The 27950-nt window shown below is 37.2% G+C and overlaps 1 protein-coding gene across 2 annotated transcripts in view; it reads right to left on the bottom strand.

Moving 5' to 3' along the window:
- The window catches only part of Hr38 (Hormone receptor-like in 38), a 38650-nt gene that overhangs the window by 6524 nt on the left and 4176 nt on the right, over window positions 1-27950 (bottom strand). For both annotated transcript variants that reach the window (XM_086835002.1, XM_086835001.1), the window contains exon 2: window positions 305-645. In XM_086835002.1, the coding sequence (XP_086691128.1) occupies window positions 305-325 (21 nt within the window). In that variant the 5' untranslated portion in view covers window positions 326-645. The remainder of the gene's footprint in view (window positions 1-304; window positions 646-27950) is intronic.

Raw genomic sequence — 27950 nt, 5'->3', positions numbered from 1 at the left:
ATTAGCACTGCCATTCATGTTTTTGGTTTGGAAAATTTGCATAGATTTTGTTGCTTACTTTTGTTTATGATTTTTCTACACCTCAGTGGGAGGTTGGAGATTTAAATAAACAAATTAATATGCTTTTTTAAGGATGCCAGAAATTGTTAGGGATATAAATAAAATATCAAAAAGTTCAGCATCTATAGAACTTTTCATAAATACTTTACACTTTCTATATATTGTTTTCTTATCTAATATATATCTAAATGATCCCGATCTATCCTTTATATATAAACACTATATTAAGCCAAAGTAAACTTACATTGGGTTGCAAAAGTAACATGCTTGTTGTCGCTGGGTTATTAAGCCTCACTTGGCTGATTTTGGTTGTTTGGATTGCTGCTGCTGCTGTTGTTGCAGTTGCAGTTGATGTTGCTGTCGCAGCTCCTCCTGTTCCTGCTGCTGTTGCTGCTGATGTTACAGCAATTTCTGTTGCTGCTGTCGTAGAGGTTGCCGCGGTGGTGGCAGCTACTGTTGCTGTTGCCGCGCTGTCGTTGTCGTTGCTGTCAGTTTTCTCGCCTTTCAATTTCCCAAGCAGTTTAATTTTCCTCGGCTCGTTGACTGATGTTGCTGCTGCTGCTGCTGCTGTTATTGCTGCTGCACCTGCAAGGATATTTCAAGGGAAGACAGTAAGAGAGGGTCTCTTAGCGATTTAGCATATGCATAAAGTCAAGCGGGCATGAATGCCAAAAATGAAGGCGAGTCTCCAGGGTGAGCTTAATGCTAAATGGTTGGTGAAATGCCAAAATCCGCCATAGATATGAGCAGATTCATAATGCTGCCGCTGCCGTGTGCTAATGTTGCCCAATTGTCTCGCGTTCCACACGCAAGCCCCGTATCGAATGTCTTAATTAGAAATGCTCAGCTTCAGTCCCATGCCCGCTGTCCACATAAATAAATATATGGATATATTTGTGGATATTGTGGATAATCCGAGAGACACCTCCTCATTGTGTTTGGCGGCGGGGTTGGCCAAGAGGTGAGCTCACGTTGCAACCAAGATGTAGCCACCAAAAAAAAGAAGAAAACAAGAAATAAAACCTAAACGAGGATCACATCTCCATCGTTCGGTTAATGCGGCACATAAAATGTAATAAATTGTGTTGTCCGATGTTGCACGTTCCTGTGGCTGCTTCCTTGGCCACGTTGCGGGTGTTCGGCTTTTGATTATAATAAATATTTTTGGCGGATTCGCCGCCATTCGCATTGCAAAATGCCTGCCTAAAGTTCGTTGAGGCGATGCGAAATCATTTTTCATAATTTGCATAATTTAAGCATTGTCTTTGAATGGAAATTGGAGTTGGCATTCTTTGCATACTATATATCTAAACAGGCTCTTTTAAGCTATGACCCAAAACAAAAGTAAAAAATTTGATATAAAATTAAAATAAATATCCGAATCGCCCTTATGGCACCCATAATTTTAAGAAATCTCATGAACTGTCAGCAGTTTTCATTAACCATTAATTAAATGAGTCAAATTTCAACAAAACTATTATTCACACATGCTCATATTTCGCTAATCAGCCGTATGAGTCTATATATTTGGTGGCTAATCTTTTTCCAGCGATTTTTCAGCAACTTCAGTTGACTTCTGGCCGCCTGACTCTTTTGACACTTTTTATCTGCGAGAATTAGTTAAAAAGCGGCAACACGAAAATAATAATCATAGCCCACTAGATTTTATATATATTTTTGCTGGATTTTTTATTTTTTGTATTTCCTAACGTGGTGGTGTCTTGGCTTGAATTTGACAAATTAATAAATGATTTGGCTGGAAGTTGTTGTTATTATGGCGGCGTCTGAGGGGGCTGTCGTGTCAGTTGTCTTGGACCAAGCCAAAAACAAAACAGAAAAACGTGGACATAGTTCATAGAGGGCAGTCATAAAAAAATAATGAAAAAAAGATGGATAGATAAATACACATATAAATATATACCATGTATAAATATTCATGATAGGCGAATTAGAAACATTAAATTATTGCACAAAAAAATATTAAACAAGCTTTGAAATCTAAGTGGAAATTAAAGATGCTTTTGCACTTTAAGTTATAAACATAAAGTAAAGATTCTTGTAGTGGCTGTGACCAATTATATTTCCCTCATAAAACACCCATAAATCATTTGAAGATTTTTAATATCTAAGAATCGATTTTCCCATTTGACTAGAATTTCAAGTTTTCCCCCAAAAAAATCAAGATATTTTGAAAAAACAACTAAATGCATAGCTTGCCACTTGGATGATTAAGCGTTGCACTTTTTTGGCTAAACTAAAAAAAAACTCCGACTGAGAACCATATGCACATAACTATAAGTTCTATTGACGCTCCCCATTTTGGTTTTTATTTTTTTATTTTCTTGGCAGTGACAAATATTCAAAACTCTGTCTGTCGGCTTCGTCAATTGCGCTTTTTGCCTAGAATGCCATCTTGATGGAAGAAAAAACCGTGTCAAATGCAAATGAGAAATGCCTGAAGTAAACCCTAAATTGCTCCGATGATATAACAACTGTATCTTCTATTGCATTGAGCAATTAACTGACTGACAATGGAGGAAAGGTCCAAAAGACTGACTGGCTATTGCATAAATCAATCAAATTGTCTCTCACTTGGTCGCATCTCCATTGAGTAATAGATCCAATTTCGATATGAAACAGAAATTGGGTTTTCTTCTCTTCTTCGCTATTTTTTTTTTTGCAAAAAGAAAAAAAAGGAAAAAAAAACTTTAAATACCAACCCCATTACCCATTAAGCAACAACAATAACAACAACAAAGATGGTTAGTACAACAATGAACAACAATTGATGAAAATCGACAATTAATAGTGAAAGTCTAAGGCCCAGACGAATCATCATCATCATCAAAGGTACTCGGGAACTGCAGGAAGTTGGCTGGTTCACGGGGTCTGGGGACCAAAGACCGAAAACTTGGGGGAGTCTGAAGACTCCAGTCTGGGGACTCCTCCATGTCTATTAGGCCATGGAGTCTGGGCTTTGTCGCTGTCGTGGATTTCAAAGGCGATACCATCGAAGCCGCCAAGTTGCAGCCAAGAAAAACCTGCACCAAAATGAGTAAACTCCTTTGGCTGCACAGTAAAGAAATACGGCAGAATATAATAAATAATAATAATTTAAAATTAAAACTTAAATAGAGTAGAGAGTAAAGAATTCCGCTTCGTTTCTAAGTATCCCAACATATATAAACTTCAACTGATAGAGTTTAAATTTGTCTAAAAAATCCTCAAATATTCCAGAAACTCTGCATTTTTTCTCCATGTAACTGAGTGAACTGAACCCGAGACCCATTTGTATACTTCTCACAGATCTTCACACGGCAACGGCGACTGTTGCACCCACTGACTCAATGACTGAGTGGCCGGGCCGGGGCCATTTTGACCCAGGCGAAGAGCGAAGTCGTCTTCGAGACTCGCATTACCATTTCTTTGGGTCACTGCACAGCGATTCCCCTGCGTTTGGTCCGTCAATTTCGGCTGATGTCTACATGTCCAGGGACCAGGTCCAGGTCCATCCATTGATCAGGCAAGGCAACCCAAAAGAAACCCGAGACGAGTTGCTGCCTCCTCCATGGGGAGTTCGCAGTTCAAAGTACAGGCTACAGACTGCAGACTGCAGAGTATGGGGAGACCCAACAAAGCTTGCCAAATAATATGTATTAACGATATTATATAAAAAGAAGAAGAAAAACGAACGAAAAAAATTAGCAAACTTATGCAATGGCCAAGAAGAAGCACGAGTGCAGGCAAGTCTCCTCGTCTCTTCCCCCCTTTCTTGTTGCCTAGTTTATTGTAATAAATTTGTTAACTAGCCCCGGCCAGAAAGTCTCTCTATCGTTGGAAAAGAAAAACAATTAGAAAACTGCAATTTTTACGGGGAAGATGCAGCTCCAAACCAAACCCAAAAATTACAAATTTCTTAATGTGCCTTTTCGGTGCTTTGGTTCACCGATTTATTTGGTTTGAGGCCATCAAAGACAATGGTTAAAATGGTTAATCTTGAATGTTTATCGCGCTCACTCTTCCCGGTAGCATTTTTGGCAGTAGCCCACGGTAGTTTTTTATTCAGCATCTTTTCCTTTATTTCTATTTTTTTTCTTTATTTTCTTTGTCCGCAGATCGAAGAGTTCAGCCTCAGCCACATCTTCGATGAATTGCTTTCTAAATGACCCAAGGCCATATTTGGAATGATATTTCATATTGATCTGGGAACCCAGTCGAGCCTTCTGGGCGGCGTCATTGTTTCTGGCTGCCTCACAAAATAGGTGTGTTTATTTATTATTAATAATTCGAATATATATATATAGAAAATAGCGAATATTATAAGTGTGGGAGTCCAACATCTTGCACAAGGAACGTGACTTTTGACATGGCAAGGGATACGAATAGATATTGACTTCTCATTCGAGTTTAAGATTATTTCTTGGAATCAAGAGATAATATCTGCTCTGAAATGTTGGCTTAATTGACTAACAACACTTCTTGGAAATGGCATAATTACAATCGAATCCAATAGATGAATAACAAACTGATATCAGAAAGATTTTAATAATGTTTAAATATTTTAATGAATAAATAATTGTACATAAAAGGATTAACTATGGGTGATTCAAAATGAAAGTTTTGAGTTTTTCAAATAACTTTGTAGTTGATAGTTTAAGTACATTGTTAATTTTCTAAAAATAACATAAAATTGTCATTTTAATTAGAGTTTATCTTTTGATATAAATTTTACAATTATGCCGTCTTCTATTTTTATCTAATAAGCAGTATTAAGAAGTCTTCAATTGGGGTTTAAATGCAATACAATACAATAAAAATTTTAAAAATATACAATAGCTTAACAATTTGAAGAAGTTATATCACTAAAGCTGTTAAAATCAGTTCAATGTCGGTTTCGCTATAAAATTGAAACAGAACCTTCGCAGAGTCTTTTTTCAAATTAACCTTCAGATCTACCAAGAAATATGCTTCTTTGAATATAACATTAATGGTAAGTCCAGTTAAGTGTTGTTTGTTTTTTATTAATTTTATGGGAATATCCAAAGTTTCGAAGCATAAATCATTGCGAGCATAAATCTAGCTGGCACCCAAGAAGCATGTGGTGGCGATAGATGTATCTATTAAGAACCCATAACCCCGCACAATTAAATGCAACTTGAAACTGTGTCAGCCATGTACACAATTACAGATACGTTAACAGATACTTAGATGCAGATGCAGCGACAGATACCGATGCTGACAATATAGAACTATCCGTGGCAAAAGGTCAGCTCGCGTTGGACATTGAAAGTGTTGGCCATCTTACAACGGCTGAGATGAACATAGCACAGGCATTCCGGCAACAGCATCATTAAATGGCAATAACAATAACAACATTGTTCAAGAATTTCAATTGAATGAGTCAAGAGCAGGGCAAAAACTCTGAAATTGTCGCAATAATTCGTATAAATCTCTTTGCGCCACTTTGAATGCCAAGTAAACCAGCAAGCGGACGGCGACATCATCGTCATCGCTTTTTAATCGCTGCAAAAATTCATCGAAGGCCATCTTGGACATTTCATAGCACCCGTACCCGTATCTCTGCGGGTTCCATTCCCCTCCAATTTATAAGCGAAATCCGAACGGATTGAAGTCATTTTTGAGCGCATCTCAACCTCAACCAGTTGCCCCCCAATCGGTGTGAGTGTATCTGGTATCTGCACACAAGTATCTCAATCTGTATCTGTATCTGCTTCTACATGTGATTGCACCGTAAAGAAATCAGTTTCACTTTTATTCAATAAATTACAAATAGAGGAAACTAAGGGAATATTTAATGCTGAGTCGTAGAAGCTTGGATGGATTATTTTAAGGGGAATTAAGAAGGAATATTTATTTAATTTATTATTTGAAGAATAAAATAGATGTTAACCCAATATTATTACCCATTTTTCTGGGTGTAAGCCAGTGTATTGGCCAACACTTTGTGGCTTTGGCACTTGTCACCAACTGCAGATGCTTTGGGATCGTGGCAATGGGTCAACTCTTCGCTGACCAGTGTCCACTCGACCATTATGCAAAAGCGAATTCGTTAATAAAAAAAATGAATATAAAAAATGATAATAAAAAATAAGACAAGCTAAAAAGGAATAAAATCCATTGCAACCTGAGCTGGTTAGAAGCGCTGCGACGACATTTGCATGAAATTCTCATAAAAGAACGTGGTCGCAAAGGTGTTTTAGCCGGGAACAGTTGCAGATGCCACCGAGATCGCTCTGCTCGTTCGCATTGTGTAAACTGGTTTAATTGAATTGTTATATCATCAGCTTCATCAGCTTCATCAGCATGAGTTCTCTTCATCTCCAACATGAGTCAAAGTCGTCGGATGAATCTAAATATAAGTGTTTCTGAATAACTTAAGATGGCCTGACTTAATTTCAATGACTAGCCTGCGGAAAAAGTATTTGAAAATATTCAAAAAGTGGCTTAATTTAGATGGAATACAAGATGGATCTAATTTTATTTAAAGGAAAGAATAATAATGGGTTGTGTTCTGTTCAGAGAATTCTTTGAATAGAAGTAAATTATTTGTTAGGTCACCTTAAGTACTTAATACGATCATGAGGTAATCCTTTATATTCGAAATCAAGAGTTAATAAAACCGACAAAGAGAGTGAATCCTTTTTGTTGTCCAGTCAAAATTTCCCTGGATTATTTCAATCATAATTCCTTATTTTGACACTATATACTTCGAACATCACCTGATGATTTGCCCATTTGGAAGACCCTCCCTCACCCTCGATTGATTCTCCACTCCCAGTATCACTTCTAGTCGCATTTCCAGCTCCTATCCAATCCCACTTCCAATACCGATGCGAATTACCCAGCCTCTGTCTTTTTTCTCCCCACATTTATTATACAGATTGAAGCCGCCTAATTTGCATGTTGAGCGGCGCCCCACCAAAAACTAAAAAAAAAAAAAAAAAACCCGGCTCAACCGATGCGGGTCAAAGGTGCACGTGATGCTGCAGTGCATCCAGTGGAGCTGGTGGTGCCTATGCCTGTGCCAGTGCCTCCGACTGATTGACATGGCTGAGACAAAGATAAATAAGCTGCCAGTTTTGGAACGCCGCTTACATAATTACGGGCATGGAATGGATTTTCGTTCGCTTTCTGGCAAAGATTTTTTTGGTTGCCAATCGGTTGCCAGGCGCATCTCAGTTTTGCGAATTGGAGACACTAAAGAAGGCGCAGCTGGGGATTGAGGTGGGAAGCTGGGACGATAAAGAAAAATTGAAATATTTGGCACGGAAATAAACAAGAAATGAGTTCTAAATATTATGGTATTAAATTAGATTTGTGAAACATTAAGGCACCCTAAGGGGTCAGAAAAGGGATGATACAATTCTAATAGCGTGATAATATGATAACTAAATCCTTTAAATTTATGGAATATTTACTACAAAACTATCTCCGAATGTACTACTTTTTGTTTTAACTGCACAATCCATCATTAGAAAAGATCAACATTTTTTTTTACTGCTTATTGGCTTCTTATTGCCAGTTGCATTGTTGAGTGTTTTTTTCGCAAGTTTTTTTCACTCCAAGTCAGTGAAATATCAGCAGCTATCAAAACACGCGACGTCTTGGCATAGTACGAGTATCGACTGCTACTCCTGCGCTTTTTGGGAATCGTATTAGTGTTAATTTCGAGCTGGCTTCTCTACCCTTTTTTTTTTTGCTGATGCCCATTGTTGCACGTTTTGGGTTTTTGGATTTTGGGTTTTTTTCGGCTTTTTGATTTTCGCTTTCGTTTGCTTGGGCAAACAGTGGGTTAACGGTGGGGGAAGTTGAGTGGGGGGAAAGGGGATCGTGGTTCCCAAATCGATTAACCCACCAAACCCCCCGGAAAACCGACTAGCCCCCCGAAAGTGTCGTAAACAAAGCGAGCAGCTCCGTGTTTTTCCCAGCAGGTTGCAGCAGCAGCAAAAGCAACAGCAGCAGCAGCAGCAACACAGGCACAACAAACACCAAAGGCAAAACATGCATTAAAACGCCAATATTGCCTTTTGTCTTGCCTTCGTATCTGCAAGATGCACCACTCCTCCCACTGCACTCCCAACTCGACCAAGAGATCGCAAATTGAGCCTAACCCATATATTTGTCGAGGCTCCAACTCCAACTCCAACTCCAACTCTGGCCCAGGCTCAAGCTCAAGCTCCGGTCTCGTGAAGATTTGATTTAGTGTGAGTACGGGAAAATTGTTCGTTTCGTTTGCATATCTAAATTTGAGTTTTGTATCTGGCAGATACAATAGATTTATCTATTTGGGAATTTGCTTACCTTTTGCCTGTTTTTGGCACATGCACAAAAGCGGCCCAAACGGCTTTATGGCCGGCTAATAAAAATTTGAAGATTCTTGGGAAAATGTTTAACAGGACGAGTTATGTAGTTTGAAATGTTGAAGAGGGTTTGAAACATGTACTTAACACGTAATTAAAAGCACTACTGAATGTGTATTATTTGTATTGGAAACATAAAGATTTTAATTTTAAAAAAATAGTAAAAAGAAATAAGTATTTGCAGTCAAATTATGCAATGTTGTTTATAACCTTGCAGACTCATTATAATTTTAGTCAAAAGCTTGTAACAGCAGTGAAGGAATCGTTTCCGACCCTGTTTTCTAAATATTTCCAAAATCATTTACCTACAGTCCTATGTCAATGAATAATTTACAATCCTAGAGACTTCTTCTCCACCTCTAAGGCTTTTGTGATCTCATAAGTGTGCCTAATTGGGGTTACATTTCGTATTCACCCTTCACATAACGCCATTCCCGAAATCCGTAAAACAAATCGAGTTAGGCGCACGCCCCCTAAACGAACTTATCCTGGCCTCGGCTTCCTTATTATATTTTAATAGGCAATAAAACCGCGACTCTTTCACTTTCACATCCCATTCCCATCCTTATATACCATCCCCCCATTTGGAAACCGCCCACACCAGAAGAAGGGAAAAGCCCCATTTCGACTTGGCTTGATGTGTGTTGCGAACTATAAAGCACCAAACATGATCGTCAAACATAACATTCAACATCATCATCACAATGTGCTCGACATGATCGGCAACTATATTGGCAACCCCATCTTTAAGGCACATCCCAAATATTCAAATGCACAGGGGAAAAATGAGACATATTTTCTGAACTATTAATATTGTAAAGTTTTAGAAATATATTAGGAATCTTTTCAGCTTCCTAAGTATAAAAAACTATCATTAAATTGCAGAATGCACAGCAGTTCTTGTTAAATCATTTAAAACACTTATTTTTTCTGTGTGCAGACATATCCCCAAAATTGACATGACGTTGTCGTTTGGCTTGGTTTAAATTTTGTCTCATTTTTGCTGTTTTTTTTTTTTCTATTTCCATTTAAACTCTGGTTTGATGGTGTGGCTTGGTGTGGAATTCGTGGCATCATCGGCAACAACTTGACTCTGAGCCGAAGTCAACTTGCTGCAGTTAAAGCGTGTCTTCAAGTCTGTTATTAAATCAATAATGAAGCACACGAAGCGCCCCGAAGCCTCATCATCATGATGATGATCCGGCTACATCATTAGCACTAGTTGTTGCTGTTGCCAAGTTGCTAGTGTTGCTGATGTTGCTGGTGTGCCGGTGTTGCTGCTGCCATTGCCTTTGGTGTTGCTTCTCTGGCACGCCGGCTGACACACAAAAAACATCGTGGAGTTCACGGAACGCACCCAAAAGCCAAACTCCGTTTTCGTTATTTTTGTTTTTCTTTCTTTGGATTTTCCTAACCATTTTTTTTGGGGGGGCTTTAGACAAGCTTTGTTTTCCTTGCTAGAGGAATTGGCGTACGCTTCTCCCCGAAAGAAATCGAATCCGAATTCGAACTATTAACTTATTGCAGTCAGTGTAAGTCAAAGTCGAGACGTTTGCCATATTTTCCTTAAATTTTTGTTTTGCTTTTGGTCGATCTTAACTCGAACCCGGCGCATTCCAGCCACGTTTGTCTCTGTTTCAGGCTCGGCAAGGTGTTGGGGTTAACTAAGGTGTGATAAATGTTTGCCATCGATAGGTCGCCCTACAGTCTTGGCTACGGTTTTGTTTTCGGTTTTTTTTTTTTTTTTTGTTTTTTTTTCGTCATAATTGTTTTATTATGGTCGTGTGGGTCTTGGCTTTGTTTTTTTATTTATTTTTTTTTTGGGAGGGGGGCGCCTAAGTCATTCTCATTGCGGCTGTCTCGCTTTCAGTTTAGAAATAATAAGAAGAAATATAAGGCGAAAACTAAACCAAAGGGGCCGGCATCGTGACAACGCTCCCCCATAACGAAAGCTTGGCGATATAAAACAGCCGGGGATCTTGTCTTATTTTTCGGCATTTTTTTTATCGCCTTTTTTCGAGTGGGTTCTCACAGTCGTCGCGGAAAGTCGTCTTCTGATGTCGACCGAAAACATTAAATTCAATTGCATTTCAACTTGTTCAGTTACAGTTGAATTTCGCTAATTGGAACGGATTGAGGAATATTTCTTCATTACTTTTCCTAAGGGGAAATCACAAATGCTTGAGAAGTTAATATTAAATTTGCAAGACAAAAACAAAGGGTTCTTTCTTGGTTTAATATGTACCAAAAAAGTAGTACTTAAAAAGGTTAAAAAACAAACAACAATTGCAAAGAGATAGATAAGAAATGCATTTCTGAAGATTCTTCATATTATAAATGTATCTGAAAAACATTATAAAATACTAGAAATTGATATCTTACAAAATTTAAAGTTCCCTTTATCGAAGTTGAACTGTATTTTCTTTGGCTGTAACTGCCGATGCTGCATCTTTTTTCCCACTCACCCACACCGTGTTAGCTCTAGCATCGATTTTCTTTTTAGTTTTTTTTTTACATTTTTTTCGGAGGTAATTAATAGTCAAAGACGCCTTGGCCAACAACCCACAACTTCAGGCTCTCCACTTGTGCATAAAAATTTGTCCATTCCAGTGGCTGTCTTGTTGTTGCAGCAATTGGTGTTGCTGCTGCAGCAGATGTTGCTACCAACACGCAAACCTCAGCAAAAGTTTGTTTGTCTATTACTTAATTGCCAGGCAGTCCGAGGAAGAGGGAAAGAAATCGAGAAGGAGCTACAAGGTATCTAAAGTGCGGGAGGAGGGCCTATAATAACAATTAGCGTGGCATTTTAATATGCATTATTGGCGGGAAAAGATCGCACACTGATTTCCCTGGCAGAAGAGTCACGACTTTTGCTGCAGGACCAAGACGAGGACGAGGAAGCCATCTCCATATATGCGTATCTCTCTTTATTTTTTATTTCTTCTATTTTTTTTCTGCCCAAATTGTATTGTGGGGAATCTTAATTACACAATTAATTTGCCAAGGCATGCAAAGTAAATGTTTTTCAGTTTCACTTGAGTTTAACTAAATTCTGATGGTAACTTAAAAAAGAGCCCGCATTGGAAACAAAATTTGTAGTACTAATAACCAACATTTTGGGTCTGCTAATCTACACATTTTTCCTAATTTATAGCTTAAATATTGTCATAAACGCACTTCAATGGCACAAAAATTATGTTCAAGACAATGTCATTCGAAAAAATCAAACAAATGTGTGGGAAATATTGTTAATCTTAAGAAAAAGAGTGTTTATATCACTATAAAGCAAGAGACTTATTGTAGTAAAAAAAATAAAGCTCAATTAAATTTGTTTCATAGAAAACTCTTAATTTACACCAGGTGCCGCGAATTAACATGTTATTCAACACAAAAATCGAACAAATGCTAATAAACTCCTTTTGCTTGGGTTTATTTATAACAAACACTTTTAGATCTGTTAATTGTTCGCTTTGATTAGTGCAATCTAAATAAGTAACCTGACACCAAAACAAAAGGAAACTCCATAAAAAAAAAGCTCCAAAACTATGCTCCACAAAAAACTGAAAGAAAAATAATGATAATCTAACCGATGACAGCTCACTGAGCAGCGACACGCAAAATGAAGCTGTAAGAACATGGCTCAGAATGTATACCGTTTTTATATATTTTTGGATAAACCAGTCTGCTTCTGCGATGATCGGTGAATCTGTGCTGATTCCATGGGAAGCAAAAAAAATAAGGCAGAAAAATTGATTACAATTTAATGCTGATGCGACTGCTGCCGCTGCTGTTGCTGTTGCTGCGCCGATTCTTAATTTAGTCAAATCAACGCTTTTGTGGAAGAATGTCTCTAAATCTTCGCTTTTTAGCGCATTTAGCGGCGACCGGTCAGCGGCCAGGCAGTCAAACGAAAGCAAAAGCATTGGCAAAAGCCAAGTTAAGCGCACGAGCGGAGCCAACACGAATATAAATCACGGCTAAAACACAAGTCACAGTTATGAAGTCGCAAAAAAATGGCAAAATAAAGTGCAAAGGAACAGCGCCAACTCAGCGCAGATGATGCGGCGCATGCGCAGCGTGTTCTTGTTGCGCTAGCTTGTTTTTTCTTGCTTTCTATAGTGTTGTTTTTCTACCCTTTTCTAGGGACTAATTAAAATTTGAAAAAATTTGCTCAAATTATTTAATTTATAATAATTTTAAATATGTTTTACAGACTTTTTTCAGAGCATTTGTAAGAATTGTAAATTTTTGTAGTCCCGAGTGCTTATTGTTCTGTTGTAACCTTATTTTCCTATTCAAACTAAGCTATTTTATTCTATATATTAATATATTTACTTAATTGTTAACTAAGAGTATCCATCAATGAGTATTTCCCAATATTATATCTTTCTTTTGTGTGACTTTGCCTTTGTTTATCGTTTTTTATGCCGCAATCGAATCGCTGCGTTTTAGTTCTAAGATCGCATCGAATCGGATCTCGGATTTTGGATTTTGGTTAGTGGGCAGTGGTCAGCGGATGATGGAGTGTGGGGTGTATGAGGGGACTGGGTGCTCGGGTCATAAATTTTAAGACTAACTATAGAAGCCGCATCGCACTGTGCACAGAACCGGACGACCGGTTGGATCACTTTTACTCTCATCGTTAGCGGTTTGTTGGTCGCATCATGAGTTCTCAAGCTATCTCTTTCCTCTAAACTAAGGCCCTCTCTGTCTCTACTGACTAAGACGTGAATGTGTGTGCTTTGGTGCGCCGTAAACCAATTTTAATTTATGCTAATTGTTCCAAGTTGGCAACGTCAATTGGGCGACAGCACGCGAGAAGCGCAGTCAAATCCGATTCCGAAACCATCGGCAATTTTACATTTATTTTTTTTGCTTTATTTTTATTTTTTATTTTTGTATTGCTTTTAATTTCGACTCCACTTAATTGGAAGCCGAAATTTGTTAGACCTTCGCAGAGTGCCTGTAACCGAAAAAAATCCAAACTGAAACTGAAAATGAAAAATCGAGGCAAAAACCGAAGCAGTTTTTTGCACGCATTTCTTTCGCTGCGACTTGGGATTGATGCACAAGGTCGGAATCGGTGTCTCTTGATCGATGCACAATTGCCGGCAAGTGATGGCTGCTGTGACGATTCCAATGATCTGACGATCACCGATCTAACGATCCAATGATCCACTAGGGCACACAGAAAAAAATACACACAAATACTTAGTTGGAAACCCCTAAAAAATGTTTGCATAGATCTTCTTGCAGAGTAAAGCAATATCTATATATTCTTTATCAGAATTAGTGAGAGGTTTTATTATCCTGTTTTTATAAAATAAACTATAGAAGACTCTGAACAATAAAACGAATTTTATATACTCTTGCAGTTCGCAATTGAATTATAGGATCGAATCAGATTCTTTGAATCGTTAGTTATCGAGATTCCTACATGAAATTTTTTTTTGTTAATCAAAGTTTTAAAACTTCATAGCACAAACAATAAAGCATTAATTTGAATTCGGAACGCAGAATTTTGAATTCCGTAAGATTTGCCTCCACATGGCGTATACTTAATATTGCGTATACGCAGCGTTGAGCCTTAAGTAAGAATATTTTACTCAAACTTTCGCGTATTTAATACCAAATATCGTAGCTATATATTTTTTAGGTTGTTACTTATTTTAAGAATGGTTTAACCATTAATTATTTTAAAATTTTTAAGAATTACGAGCTTTAATTTCATCTTGCAATTTAATGTATTCTTTGAATTCGGAAAGTTTTCCTATGTACGTTTTTGTTAGGTTAATACATTTGCATACTCAATTTAAAATAAAATTTTTAGTTAATTTTTGACAATTTTAACGATGTAACCCCTTTTAAAATTTTTAATAAATAGCAAATATTTTAGAATTTTTGTTTTCAACCAGACATGACTAGATCGATTCAGCAGTTTATGCTGATGAAGAATATATATAGTTTGTAGGGTCGGAAACGACTGCCTCACTGCGTTACAAGCTCCTGACTGAAATTATAATACCCAGCAAGGGAACAATAATGAAGCAAAAGTTGGTGCCCAAATCATGATAAAGATAAAAAATAAATATTAGTGAATAAATTATAATTAAGTAATGCTATTTACTTTAAGTATACGTTTAAAATATCAAGGTAAACTTCTTCCTAGTTACTAGATGTAACATATTGCATTGATCATACGATTTACTTGGGGTTGAAAGGTAATCACTATCACTACTACTTTCACCACAGGTCTGAACACAAGGGATGCCGCCGACAGAATGAGGTCCGTTAGCGCCTCTATTTATACTCTCCAAGCAAAGAGAACAGAGAAAGGAAGAGCGAGAGAGAGAGCGATCCCTAGAGGTTGGCAGAGAGAGATAGAGAGTAAGAGCTATCTCTTGAGATACTCAGAGGCTAAGAGATCCAGAGGGGGTGAAAAAAGAGAAAGTGGGAGAGAGGGGATGTTAGCTTCACCCTTGAAAGTAATCAATAATACTTTCTTATTTTACTTTTATTAATTTAATAGCTATATTATTTATTCTATATAGAATATAATTTTTAGATATATCCTCTAGAATAATAATAATAATAACGCAAATTTGTGATTTGGGATGTTTTTGCTGATCAAGACTGCCGACTCCTTCACTGACTAACAATTATAAATCCCATATCATATTAGATATATCATCTTATTAATAACCATTTTTTCCCGTGCAACGATTCACCGATCGAGCGATTATGCTGATTGGCAACTCATACTTGCAAAAATACAACACAAAAAAAACTTGCCCCATAATTCATCGCATTTTATCGTTATTGTACTTAGACGGTGACTCTTTTTATATACATTGTTGGGAATATATCTATATATATATTTTTCCTCTTTCCGTGGCGTGTTAAATGCATAACAAGGTTCTTGTTTCATCCGTTAGATCCGCAATCGAAATCATAGTATCTTTTTCACTCTTTACATATACGTTTGTATATATCTCTGTGTATTTTTTTTTAGCCATAAATCATTCAGAGCTGTGGGAATCGAAGTGTATCGCGGTATCTGTATCTGAGCCGGTGACTTTCTGGACTGGAAATGGCGAAAAGTTCAATGTTAAAAGACAGACAAAAGAATTTGCCACAGTTCAAAGCATCATTCATTATCCAATTGCGATCGAGCCAGGCCGTTTAGACCGTTAACAGTTAACTGGGCAAGTCAGAGCGCCCCGAGAGCCCCCTAAAAGCCAAGAGGTCCAAACAAATTGAATATCGAAAAGCCGAAACTGGGCGCGTTTCGGATCTGCTATTTGGCTTAGCCTTTTGTCTTTTTATTTGCATTGCATCTCCCCCCCCCAGCGTCTGGTTAACATGGTTTGGCTTTGCTTGTTACCAATTTCTGAGCTGTTTTTTGTGGTTCAAGGCTTCAGATTGACAGTGGCTCAAAGGATGTGGAAGTGTTGTGTCTTTAGTGGGTTAAGCCAGGGAGCGGCCATTAGGTACAAATTTAACCAAATTAGCTAATTTAAAGTACTTAAGATATTTTGGAAAGAAGCATCATTCGATTAACTATTATTATAACATGGCTTAAAGTTGGAGTTCTTGTGAGTTGAAATCAAATAATACTGAAACCATACCATATTAATTAATACAAAAATATTAAATTTGGTTTTAAATATGAAACATATTAATTAATTCCGTTTTATCAGCTTCTAATACATAACTGTCATATCGCTTATCGATTAATGGGATTTGCTCTGCATTCTGAATGCGCTGATTTGTCACAAGTTGGAATTTAATAGTGCCATAACTTATCCACAAGAACCTGTATTTAGGCCCCAAATGGACACTGAAGAGAGTTAATTAAATCGATTGCAAAATAAATGTGTTAATTGAACAAAATATGTCCCCAGCTGGCGAAGATGAACAGAGAATACAAAACCCCGGGGGAATACCAGAGTAGCCTGGCCAGAAGCTGACCACAAAAGTGAAGGCTTCTTCATAAAAACAAATGAAAATAAAAAACAAGATGCAGTCAAATCCGCGTCTGCAGATTTCACACATGGTCAGTTAAAGTCTGAGAACTTTCAAGTCGCTCACAGATGCACAGATATATATTTATAGATTTATATATATATGTATACTGGATATATATGTTTGAGTATGGCTAAATTTTATTTTGCTGTCTGGCACATCGCAATCGAGTTCGTTGACGGCTTTTAAGCATCTGCAAAATGTAACTACTAAGCGCCGTTTTTTTTTTTATTTCTACTTCTTTTTAAAAACTGGCAGCGGCTTTAATTGAGTATATGAGAATGAGAATATTAGATTTTCAAGGCCAGAGTCCGCTTGGAGCTTGGTTTGGCCCCGGCTTACGGCTTAGTTTCGCAACCAAGACAGCACTCGTCGGGGTCTCCCAGAGCTGGAGCTTAAATGGAGACGGAGATGGAGATGATGGTGAGCGCCGCATCAGGTAACTGGAACACAATGCGGGCATTCAGATTAAAGACCTGGTCAGGAGCTCAGAGTTAAGAGGAGATTTTATTTAAAAGGGAGGGAAAGGCATTGAAATATGCTGAGATGGAAGAGCCTGGCAGGCTGAACAATAGCATAACAAATCTTTAGTTACTTTTATGCAGTTGAATTTGAGAAGTTTAAGATAAAATTCTAAGAATTTACAAAGAATTTCCTACAAAATTTAAATATTCAAATATTCCTCCTTGGTTTCAAAAACAAATTAAGTATGTATCCCACAAATACCTTGTAAATATCCTAAAATACAAACCCCCCTTTTAAATACTTTTCGCCTAAATTGCATTAGAATTAAAACCAAACCCAAAGCGTTGTACTTCAAAAACAATAAAATAAAGTAAAGGTTTTGCTCGCCGCACAGTGCTAATTTGCTGCTAAAAGCAACTCATTAAAGCAGTTATTATGATGAATATAACAAAAATTAATTAAACATTTTTATGATGCACCAAACAGTTAGTCCAGACACCGAATGGGCAGGGAGGATCATAAAACCGAAGATACAAATACAGATCGTAGAGAGTCATCGGGAAGAATGACTTAATGTATTCTCTTAGTATCGCATAAATTAACCACTTAATGGTGGCGGTAGAGATTACGCAAAATAAAAAAAAATATATATATAAAAAACAATCGCACAATATTTAGATCCTGTTCTGGCTAAGGTGCGAAGATCAGATTGTAATGTTTATAATGTTTAAAAAATGCAAATCTTTCGAGGTTTGTCAGGTATTAATTTATGTCTACATATATTTAAAGAATTTAACTAGACTTTAATTAGTTGTAATTGCCTTTAAGCCAAAGGAATTTGCATTTGTTAAGCTGCAGTTATTTTATGTGATATTATATATATTACATTTCTTTTATTTAAAAGCAGCTCTTTCTTCTACATTTAAATATGTTTAATTTATATGCAAGATTCTCCATTCAGTTCTAATCACTTGGCAATATTTTAGAATATACCCCCCGTCGACATGTTCTCTGCTAATCGATTCATTTATAATTGCATTTATCACAAATTTCTCATTCGTTATGCCCCTGACATGGCCAAAAAGAGAAAAAACCAGCCACTAGCCATCATAAAAGAATTCTCTGATCATATTTAACAATTTAATATTATAAAAAACTTGTTATATTCCAGCTGCAGGTTGCATGTCTCAGTGGAAACATATCTGATCTCAGGGAATCAACTAATTTCAATCACAATAGCAAAAGCCCAAAATGCAAAAGCTGAAATTAGCTGAAAGTAAAACCAAATTCTCTTTTCGTATTCTAATTTTATAAACGGAGCAGCTAATAATTTCTCAAGGTCAGAGCTTGAATCAGCATCTGTCTGTATTTTTTTTAGCTTGGTCAGGAAATGCGCACAGAAATTTATGAAGTCAAAGCCAAAGATACAAGTTTACTGGCTCTTTTTTTTCATATTTTTCTGATTATAATTTAGAAATTATGAAGCTGCCAAGTGGGAGGGAAGAATGCAGATTAGTTTGAATACAAAAAATATACAAATATTTTTGTTTGTTAGCCAACTCTCTTTGGCCGCTGATCCGTTATTTTAATTGCAATGTTCTGAATTTGAGCAGCGAATTTATGGCACGCTCGGCCAAAAATACAAAAAGTCTGAAGTCTGAAAAAAATGCAAAACCGGCTAAGGCAAAATTATGGAAATTTAAAGAAGTATTTTATAGCCCAAATATACACCGTCTGTGTGCTGTGCTTGTGATACAAATGATTGAGGAACGCGTTTTGCATCGATGTTTTTTGCTTGATGTCACTGCTGCCGGCTATTTGACAATCTTGTCACATCGCTCCCTCTCTCTTTAAGGCCGAAACTTCGTCTCTGTCTCCATCTCCGTCTCTTGGCCAAAACTCAGTCTGTGTTTGACTTGGTAATGAGACACGCTCGCTGTTGCTGTCGCTGCTTCAATTAAGCCAATCTTGATGCGGCTGATTGTGATGGCATCTTTGAGCTTGCAGCTCACCGGAGAGTTTCTTATTTATTTTATTTTATTTTATTTATTTATTTGTGACTTCTAATTGCCAGGCACTTGGGCTACTGTATACTGACATCGAATAGATCTTCATGGTCCGTTTAATTGGCCATTTAATTGTTGGACAAAAGTTTGTTGTACCCACATGGCGTATACTTAATATCACGTATACGCAGAGTGGAGCCTTACAAGAAAATATTTTACCCTAATTTCCGCGTATGTTAATACCAAATATCGTAGCATCATAGATATATTTTTTGGACTTTCCAATTTATGTTTTAATTTACCTAAAGAAGGGTCTTTAATTATTTTTACATTTTTAAGACTGATGTCTTTTATTTTATGATGCAATTTTAAGTATTTTTTAACTAATCTAAACTATCTTGGCTTATTTAAGCTGCTTCATTTATAGCTGGTCTAAATTTTGCTAATTAGCTACATGTATTCCCTAAGATTGGCCCCCACATGGCGTATACTTAATATTACGTATACGCAGAGTGGAGCCTTAAGTGAGTATATTTCGCTCAAAAGTTCGCTTATTTAGTACCAAATATCGTAGCTATATATATTTTATGTATTAATTAATTTAAAAAAATGTTTTATTAAATATATATATTATTATATATATATTCTAGCTTGAAATTTAATGTTTTTTTTTCTTTTTTACCAAGCCCAATTAACTTGGCTTAGTTTAATTGCTCTTTTAATTGCTGGACTGCAAATTGGGTCATTAGCTACATTTATTCCCTCAAATGTGCTTCAACATGGCGTATACTTAATATTGCGTATACGCAGCGTTGAGCCATAAGTGAGAATATTTTACTCAAACTTTCGAGTATTTAATACCAAATATCGTAGCTAAACATTTTTTATGATTGAATAATAAATAAGAATGGTTTATTAATTATTTTAATATTTTTAAGCATTATTAGCTTAAATTTCAGCTTGCAATTTAATGTATTTTTCTTTTTACCAATCCCAATTAACTTGGCTTAGTTTAATTGCTCCTTTAATTGCTGTACTGCAACTTGGGTCATTAGCTACATACATGTATCCCCGTAAGATTTGGTCCCACATGTGGTATACTTAATATTACGCATACGCAGAGTGGGACAACTGAGTAACTGATGCATGCATCCGTCTCGCTTCCGTCTTGACGTCACCAGTTCTATTTGGGGCTTGGCAACAGCCGTTTTCCACCACGAATAGTCCTGCGTGGCTTTATCGATCCGCTGTGAACCCCAAGTCGTGGAGTGCAGCAGTCCAAAGCCAAGGACGTCATCAGTTTCAAGTGCGTGCCACACATATGTGTCTATATACATATATATATGTGGTATATATGCCACAAATACTATATATCTGGCTGTGATTTGTGTTAACTCCGGCGTCCAGAGTGTGTGTTTCGAGGCCTTTAATTATATGACTCTGGCACGAGCCCCCCAAGTTCGGAGCTGGTTTGTATTTGTTGTTATTTTTTTTGCGATTGGTTTCTTTAATTGCATGTCTGTTTTGTGTTCACTTATTGCTTATGTTGCATGCCACAAGAAAGGGCAATGGTTTGAGTTGGGCAGCCGGTTCTTTGACGCATTTACCCTTAATAGAGGTTCGCTTTTCTTGGATTAATTTATGAGCTATGGGCTTGGACCTAGGCTGGGCTCTCATAAAGTATTTATTGCTTTGGTTTTGTCATGGGAAAAAGAGTGTTTGCAAAGTGCTTAGTGCTTGATTTGATATTTATTATTTATTAATCACTTGTTATGTATTAATAATAAACTGGTATTATGTTTAAAATATCTTTAGCTTCTTCTAAAGTAAGACTTTTGCTTTAAGATTTCAGTTCTTTTCAGTTTCATCTTCAATTTTCCCTAGTTTCCTAAATTGTCCGCCTTTAAATTCCGAACACAAACCCTCAAGGTCCTTGCTGCTTACAGTGCCAACCATAAAAATAGCAAAAACAAGTCCAAAGTTGTGAGCTAAAAGGAGGCGTGTTGTGTGTAAATGTAAGCGAATCCTGGCGGTATCTACAAGTGTGAAATCATCAAAAAAAGAACCTCCCCGAAAAAGGAAAAGCAAAGTGAAAGAGAGCAAACAACCAAACGACCTTGAGAGCCACGTGAGAGTCGTGAGGCACTCTCCGGGCGAACTGGGGGGTGGTGACACAGTGGGAGGCCAGCTGATGGAAAACCCAAGAGACGCAAAGAGAGAGTGAGAGAGCAAAGAAATCAGAGATAGTGACGACCCCGACCTAGCGCTTTTTCTACAATGACGTCACAGTGGACTTTCAGGGGGTGTATCCCCCGACTGTGTATACTCAATTGTTTATGTGTTGTGCACACTCCCCTATCTGTGTGTTCGTAATGATTACGCCATCAAGAGTGGGTCGTGAAAAGCTGTGTTTGTGTGTGGGGCTTAGACGGGGGTTTTTCTTCGATTTTTCCCAGCTCGGTTTTATTTTTGCACGTGAGCTCTGCTTCTTCTGCTTTTGTCCCTGCAGTGAGCGCAAAAAGGAGGCAGTTTATAAATAGTTACGAACAAACGGGCGTTGTTTTTTTTGCCACAACGAAAAGTTTTTGTTTAGTTTTCTGTTGTTCTTTATTTTTTTTTTTGTTTTTGGGGCTCAACTTTAGCAATGAACATTAATTTTTGATGCCCGCCAAGGGTGCAAGGGTATTTTTCGACCTTTCTAATTGTGATGGTAGAGTTTTGCAGATTTAATGTACTGTGCTTTAGAGTTTACGCAGTAAAAAGTTCGATTCTGCTCAAATTTTAGGATGATTCCAGCAAAGGAGTATTATAATTTATCTTTAACTTAAAGATATTTAATTTCAATGCGGTTTTCTTTCTGGATATAAGAAAGCTAAGTTGAGGCATGATTTAATTTGGTTTTGCTTGAACACCTCGACAGACTTCTCAGTCTGGTCTGACTTGCTGTGGGCCTGTCTGTCTGTCTGCCAATCAACGAAATCGCTGCAATCTCGGCTTCTTCTCAACGCATCTTCAAACTTCAAGCTCCAGACTTCAAGTGCGACAAAACGACAACAACACGAAAGCAAACAAGTTACGCGCCAAAACATGAAATAAACAAGCCAATTGACAATGTAACCCAAAGAAAACATGGAAAATTGAGAAGGGAAATGGTCGAATCATGAGTATACCCTTTTAAAAATCAATGAAAATAAACCAAATCATAAAAATATTTGAGTAAAGTATAAGTTTACATTACTATTACTTAATTAAGTGCTAAACTAAATCTCATTTATACTTTATTTAAGATAAGACCGTTATCCACCATAATTAAAATAAAAATCTTGCAATTTTAAAGTAATATCCTTGAAGATTTTACTACTTATAATTATCCTAAATTATTCCCATAAAAACAGTTTCCCAATTCGTTGAAACCCAATGTAAATTGCAGAGTAAAACACAAAAATCTTTCAAATTAAAGCCTTACTTAGCCAGACGGCAACAACAATTTGTACATCACGTTGTTGTAAAGTCGTTATTTTTCTCAATTTTTGTATGAGTTTGTTGTGTGTGTGTGTTTTTTTTTTATTGAAGCAAACTGTTTGCCGTTGGCGGATTTTCCTTTAAGACAAGAACTGGCCGGGCATAAAGACGAATCTTCTAGCTTGGCAACTAGACAGCAGACCGCCTAACTATTAGCAAACAATTTTTATTCGATTACAAAACCAAAGATACACGCACAATTGAGGGAAGTATTTTTTGGAAAAACTTGTTAACTGCAGCATCTTTTTTTTACGACTCTTTTCACAACATTTGCAGTGCGAACACATTCGTCAAGGTGGCACCGGCCGAGCAAAGGAAATCCAAGAGGCAAATAATTAAAATAATAAAATTAACCAAGCAAACATTATGGACAATAAATTTTCTTGGTTTCACATACGACACATTAAATGCTTGATGTTTGTTTATTTTTATTTGTTGAGTCTGTCTTCTTTTTGATTTCGCTGTGATGATGCCTGATTTTCCTTTTGGTTATAATTCTTAACGTGTTTTTTGGTATTTTCTTGTTTTGATTGGAATTTATTGCCCGGCCTGTCCTTGCAGAAAATTTGTTAAGAGTGTGTTGTGCAATGCATTTGTTGCATTTAATTACAGCATTTATAATTTGAATTGGGAAAAAGGAAGCCAAAGGTGGCAGGCGGAATACAACATTTTATAGCTATATTTATGGGTTTCAGCTTACAATATTAATTTGGAAAACAAGAAAATTAAAAAGAGATGTCTTTGAAACTCTGAAATCACATTCTCATGAAACTAAAGAGACTCCTCAAGGCAATCCCACTGCCAAAAACCTCAAAAATCAAATCAAAGCCATCGAGCTCATCAAGTGCATGGCAAAATTAAGAAATAACCAAAAATTCACAATCAACACAAAAAAAACTATGTATAAATATGTGGAAAAATAAGAAAAACAAGAGGCCAACGGCCAGGCAATCCAATCAGTTTCAAATTAAGGTTTACATATGCGAGAGCCACCGTCGCCGCCAGCAGCAGCTAGTCCGAAATTGACCAACAACCAACAACCAACAAAGTAACCGAAAAATACAGGGGCAGGGAAAAACATGGGGAAAATATCTAAAGGAAAACCTGTCCAACTGTCCGATGTTGGATGAACTCTGGCAACGCCTTTGCATTCCCATGCCGCCGCCGCCGCCGCCGATCAGCAGATGATAATGATGACGGTGGTGCGGCGGAGTGGTGCCACTCGGTGGTGCTGATGACACCAACTTGGCTTCACGTTCTTTTTGCATGCCACCGGTGTGACATCCGCATCCACAAACGCCTCGTGATTAGTGGACATTGCACTCGAAGGGAAAGGAATTGCATCGAAATCGAAATCAAAACAAACGTGGTGAAGGAATGTTGAAAGATATGCAAGGGAAACGAATTAGATATACTCTATAATACCAATTACAAGTATATTTGTTATTAAGAACAAGAAAATTATATCGTTTAATTCCTTTCCCTATACCTTTTATAGTTATTATATCATAATCTTTTTAAGTAATCTATAACTATTCTAAGACTGCATTATAACTTCCTCTTTTAGTCTCTCATCTCAAGACAGCAAATAATTTAAATCCTTATAAAAAAAAACAGACCTCTCTAACAAATCATAAATGATTTACTGGAATCAAATTAACAAAATGCAATAAATATATCACCACTTGAGACTATTCAAAGTTAATTTAAATGAAACTAAATGAAATCGAGTTTTACTTGGATCAAACTGGAATGGCTTCCTCGTCGCTTGCATATATATTTTTCTACCCATTAAATACCCAAAACTAAGAGCCAACTATGCGGAATTAAAAACCATTTGAAATAATTTCAACGACCCGGGGACAAGTTCTATTCCCGTTTGGATATTGAACACTTCGCACGGGATCGAGGAGAAGAAGGAGCCTTGCGGCTGGGATATAAATCGATGCTGGCTAATTACGCGGCAATTGTTTAAATTTAAAATAAAACAGACGAATTTAGAAATTATTTTAGCAATGCAACAGTGAGAGAAGAGGTGGGGACGATCGGTAGGAATTTACGCTTTCCGTATTTATTTTGGGCTTAATTTTTTTCGCTTGGCATCGTGTGAACCAATTGAAGAGCACATTGAACGATTCGAAGACGGCCAGACGGCAATTAATAACGAAACACGCTCGCACTCTCTCACACAATCAATATAATAAATACAATTAATCCAGACAAACTATAATTATTACGTAATTGAGGTGGGTTGCCCATTTGCAGCGCTTTTATTATCCGCCAGATTTGTGTTTCTTTTGATTTCTTGATAAACCCAAAACGAGGGGGAACTGGAACTAATGCTGGTCTATAGTCTATGGGTCTACGCTCTACGTTGATGTCTCCGGCCATTGGCCATTGGCCATCGGCAATCGATCAGCGATCAAGACAATAATGGATACACCCCTGCCACCGGGCGCCCCTGCATTTCGTTATAAAATTCGCATAAATCAACGCAAATAATTAAGCAGTCGCAGAGCACAGTCCCCATGAGCGGCTAATATCGAGAGTTTCCTATCCATCTGTCCATCTCAAGCGGGCCAGCCCCTCCACCTCATCCCAACTGGCAAATAGGTATATAAAAAAATGTAGAGATCCCAAAACAAAACAAAAAAAACCACCTCGAAACACACAAATTAACAAATTCACTCTTGTGGTTTTTACTCATTCGCATAGTGCGAAAATGGACAGCCAAAAGTGCCAGACAAAATAGTTGAGATAGGTTGGAGTTGCCTTAAATATTGGGATTATCTCGCAGAGAGAGCAAAGAAGTACTTGGAAAGGTTTTATCCGGGATTTATGACAGCTTAATGGGTTTAATTAAGTGCTTAGGCTAAGGAACTAATAAGAGTTTTTAAGAGTCATCCCTATAAGACTTTCAAAATTAAAGATTAGGCTGACTCTAAAATCAGTGTTTAATATATTAATAGACAACGAACACTCTTACTTTTACACAACTCAAATGCCTAACTTTTGGTTCTTATAATATGATTTTTCTGGTAGTTCAAGCCCATAATTAGCGGAACTAAATGTCCATCAAATTGGGCATTAAATTTACCTCCGCAGCTCGTAGAACTTTACTGGCATGCAAAAATGCCGAAAATCCTCCTCTAACCATGTTAGTAGGCTACAAAAGCTAACGCCTTGCGATACACCTGTGCCTCGGGCACAAAACTTAATGGTAAATACCCGAAAATATATATGTAAAAAATGCTTTAAAAAAACGCAACTCTAGGCAAGGCGACTACTGGTCTTGGTCTTGGTCTCTCTCTTCGCAATGGAGTTGCCTCGCAGGTTTGGGTTTCTTTTGGGGGTATCTGAATGAGCAATGGCCAACAGAGGCAACAATCAACAATGGCCATCCCGACAGCTGCCGCAAAGATAACTCACAACGCACGACGGATCGTGAATAACTATACAATGAAGTAGTAGCTTTTTTCTTTTCTTAGTTTTTCGGGTGTCATAGATATGTGAGGTGTATTTTTCGAATACCATATATTTTTGCATCATTTATCAAGCTCATTTGGGTTGGGGTTAATCAGAGAGGGAAGCGAAGTTCATGGAGATCTTTGTCCAGGGTAGTTTATCAAAATAAAAAAAAACACACTTGCATTGAACAACTATATAAGGGCACTGAAAGATATTGAAGATGGGTTATATATGATATTATATATTATTCCTAGAAATCCTCAAATCCTTTCAAGAATCAAAGTAGAAATATAAGTTGAGAGCTAGATTACCACAGTGGAAATAATAATGCTTTAAGTTTAAATTGTGTAAGTAAAACTTATAGAATGATTAATCAACTGAATCCCCATATCAAACATTTTTTTTACTGTGTTGCCAAGGCAAATGTTTTATATTCGGTTTTGGGCCATGTTGAAATGCAATTGGCTACGCCCAGGAGATGTTGCCATGTTGAACGGGGCGTATGGGTAATCAAAGCAATTTGTGAGAGAAAAGAAACTATATTTTCACACGCCCTGCAGTGAATATATAAAAATATAAATAAAAACAAAAAAATAAAAACAACTCGTAAAAGCAGAAAACAAAACAAAAAACCAAAAACTGCAAATGGCTGATGACTCGTAATTGTTTTCGAAAAACACACATTTAGCCAACTCATCCGCAGCATCCAAACGACGTCATCAGCACGTGGCCAGGCCAACAACAAAACAACAACAACTATTGCCATAGAACTTATTCCCATCCAATTATGATATACAAATATATCCTATATATATTTATATATAGTAGAAGAAATATAGAGATGCAGCTGACGCAAAGAGTGAGCGCCATCCCCAAAAGACTATTTCGTCATCGCACTGGCAGTTTACAATTTTCATTTTCGATGACGTTTCCTGCACTCGTGCCTCGGAAAATACTGTGCAAATTGTGTGCCGCGTATAATCCGTTAAACTGGCCGATTTCATGGCCCCGCTGGCGTCATAAAATTGGGTCTATGCGACCCTTTTTCCCCATTCCCCGTACCTTCCATCTTTGCATCTGCATCTGCATCTGCATATATATCAACCATTGGGACACCTCTCACCTGGTCAGCGGTTCTTCGCCAATATTTGTTTTTGCTCTGCTCTGTCATTCGATGTCGGACACTTTTTGGCGCCTTTGGCCATTATCACGATATATGGTGTGCTTATAAATAGAGATCTCACAGCTAATAGTCTTGGGTTATGCACAGAGAATTAATTTCAATTTTAATTAGTTGTGATCAATGAGAGGGTTTTGTTTTGTTGTTTATGAATTACATTTATGCACATTAAAGGGTGGTTTTAATAATTAAACATTAATTTGAACCTTTGGTATAATTTTGATCAGAAACACGGGGCTTTTCGTTATTTGATTATTTAAAAAAAAAACCTCATATATCCAATATCCAACTTCAAATAACCGCACTAGATTAAATAATAAGCGCCGCTAATACCTAGCCGGCTAGACGCCTAAAGAAGCGGCTAACAGCAGTGGGTAACCGATTTTGGCCAAAGCAAATGAATTGGCAAAGCATTTCAAGCCGTTGCAACGCCACACCACCGGCGATTAAGTGGGCTCAATAAAACGGATACTGCAATGCAGCTCACCTCTCCCTTCGCTTGCCACTGCACCCGTGCACCTGTTCACCCCTCCCCCCTCCCTCCAGATGAAACCGCTAACAAACGCCCACTCACCTGTACAAAAGTACACAGAAAGCTAGCGGCTATGTCACTGCTGCCATCGATCTTCCTCCAAATGTTTGCACTTTACACAGAGAACATCTATTTTCAAATAATTCTATTGTTACTTTCGGTTTAAGATAACTTTTTATAAAATTTGTATACCCTTTCAGGGTATAATAATACGACAACATCACATAGCTGCCATAGGAACAAACGGAATATTTTTCGAAAAACAATTACAGGTCTTAAAGTTTTTAATATATTAACAGAAAAAATCAGTA

Source organism: Drosophila serrata, unplaced genomic scaffold, assembly GCF_035046125.1.
Source record: "Drosophila serrata isolate PLE 108 unplaced genomic scaffold, ASM3504612v1 contig_275, whole genome shotgun sequence".
Taxonomy (NCBI): domain Eukaryota; kingdom Metazoa; phylum Arthropoda; class Insecta; order Diptera; family Drosophilidae; genus Drosophila; species Drosophila serrata.
This window is presented reverse-complemented; position numbering and strand designations above follow the sequence as displayed.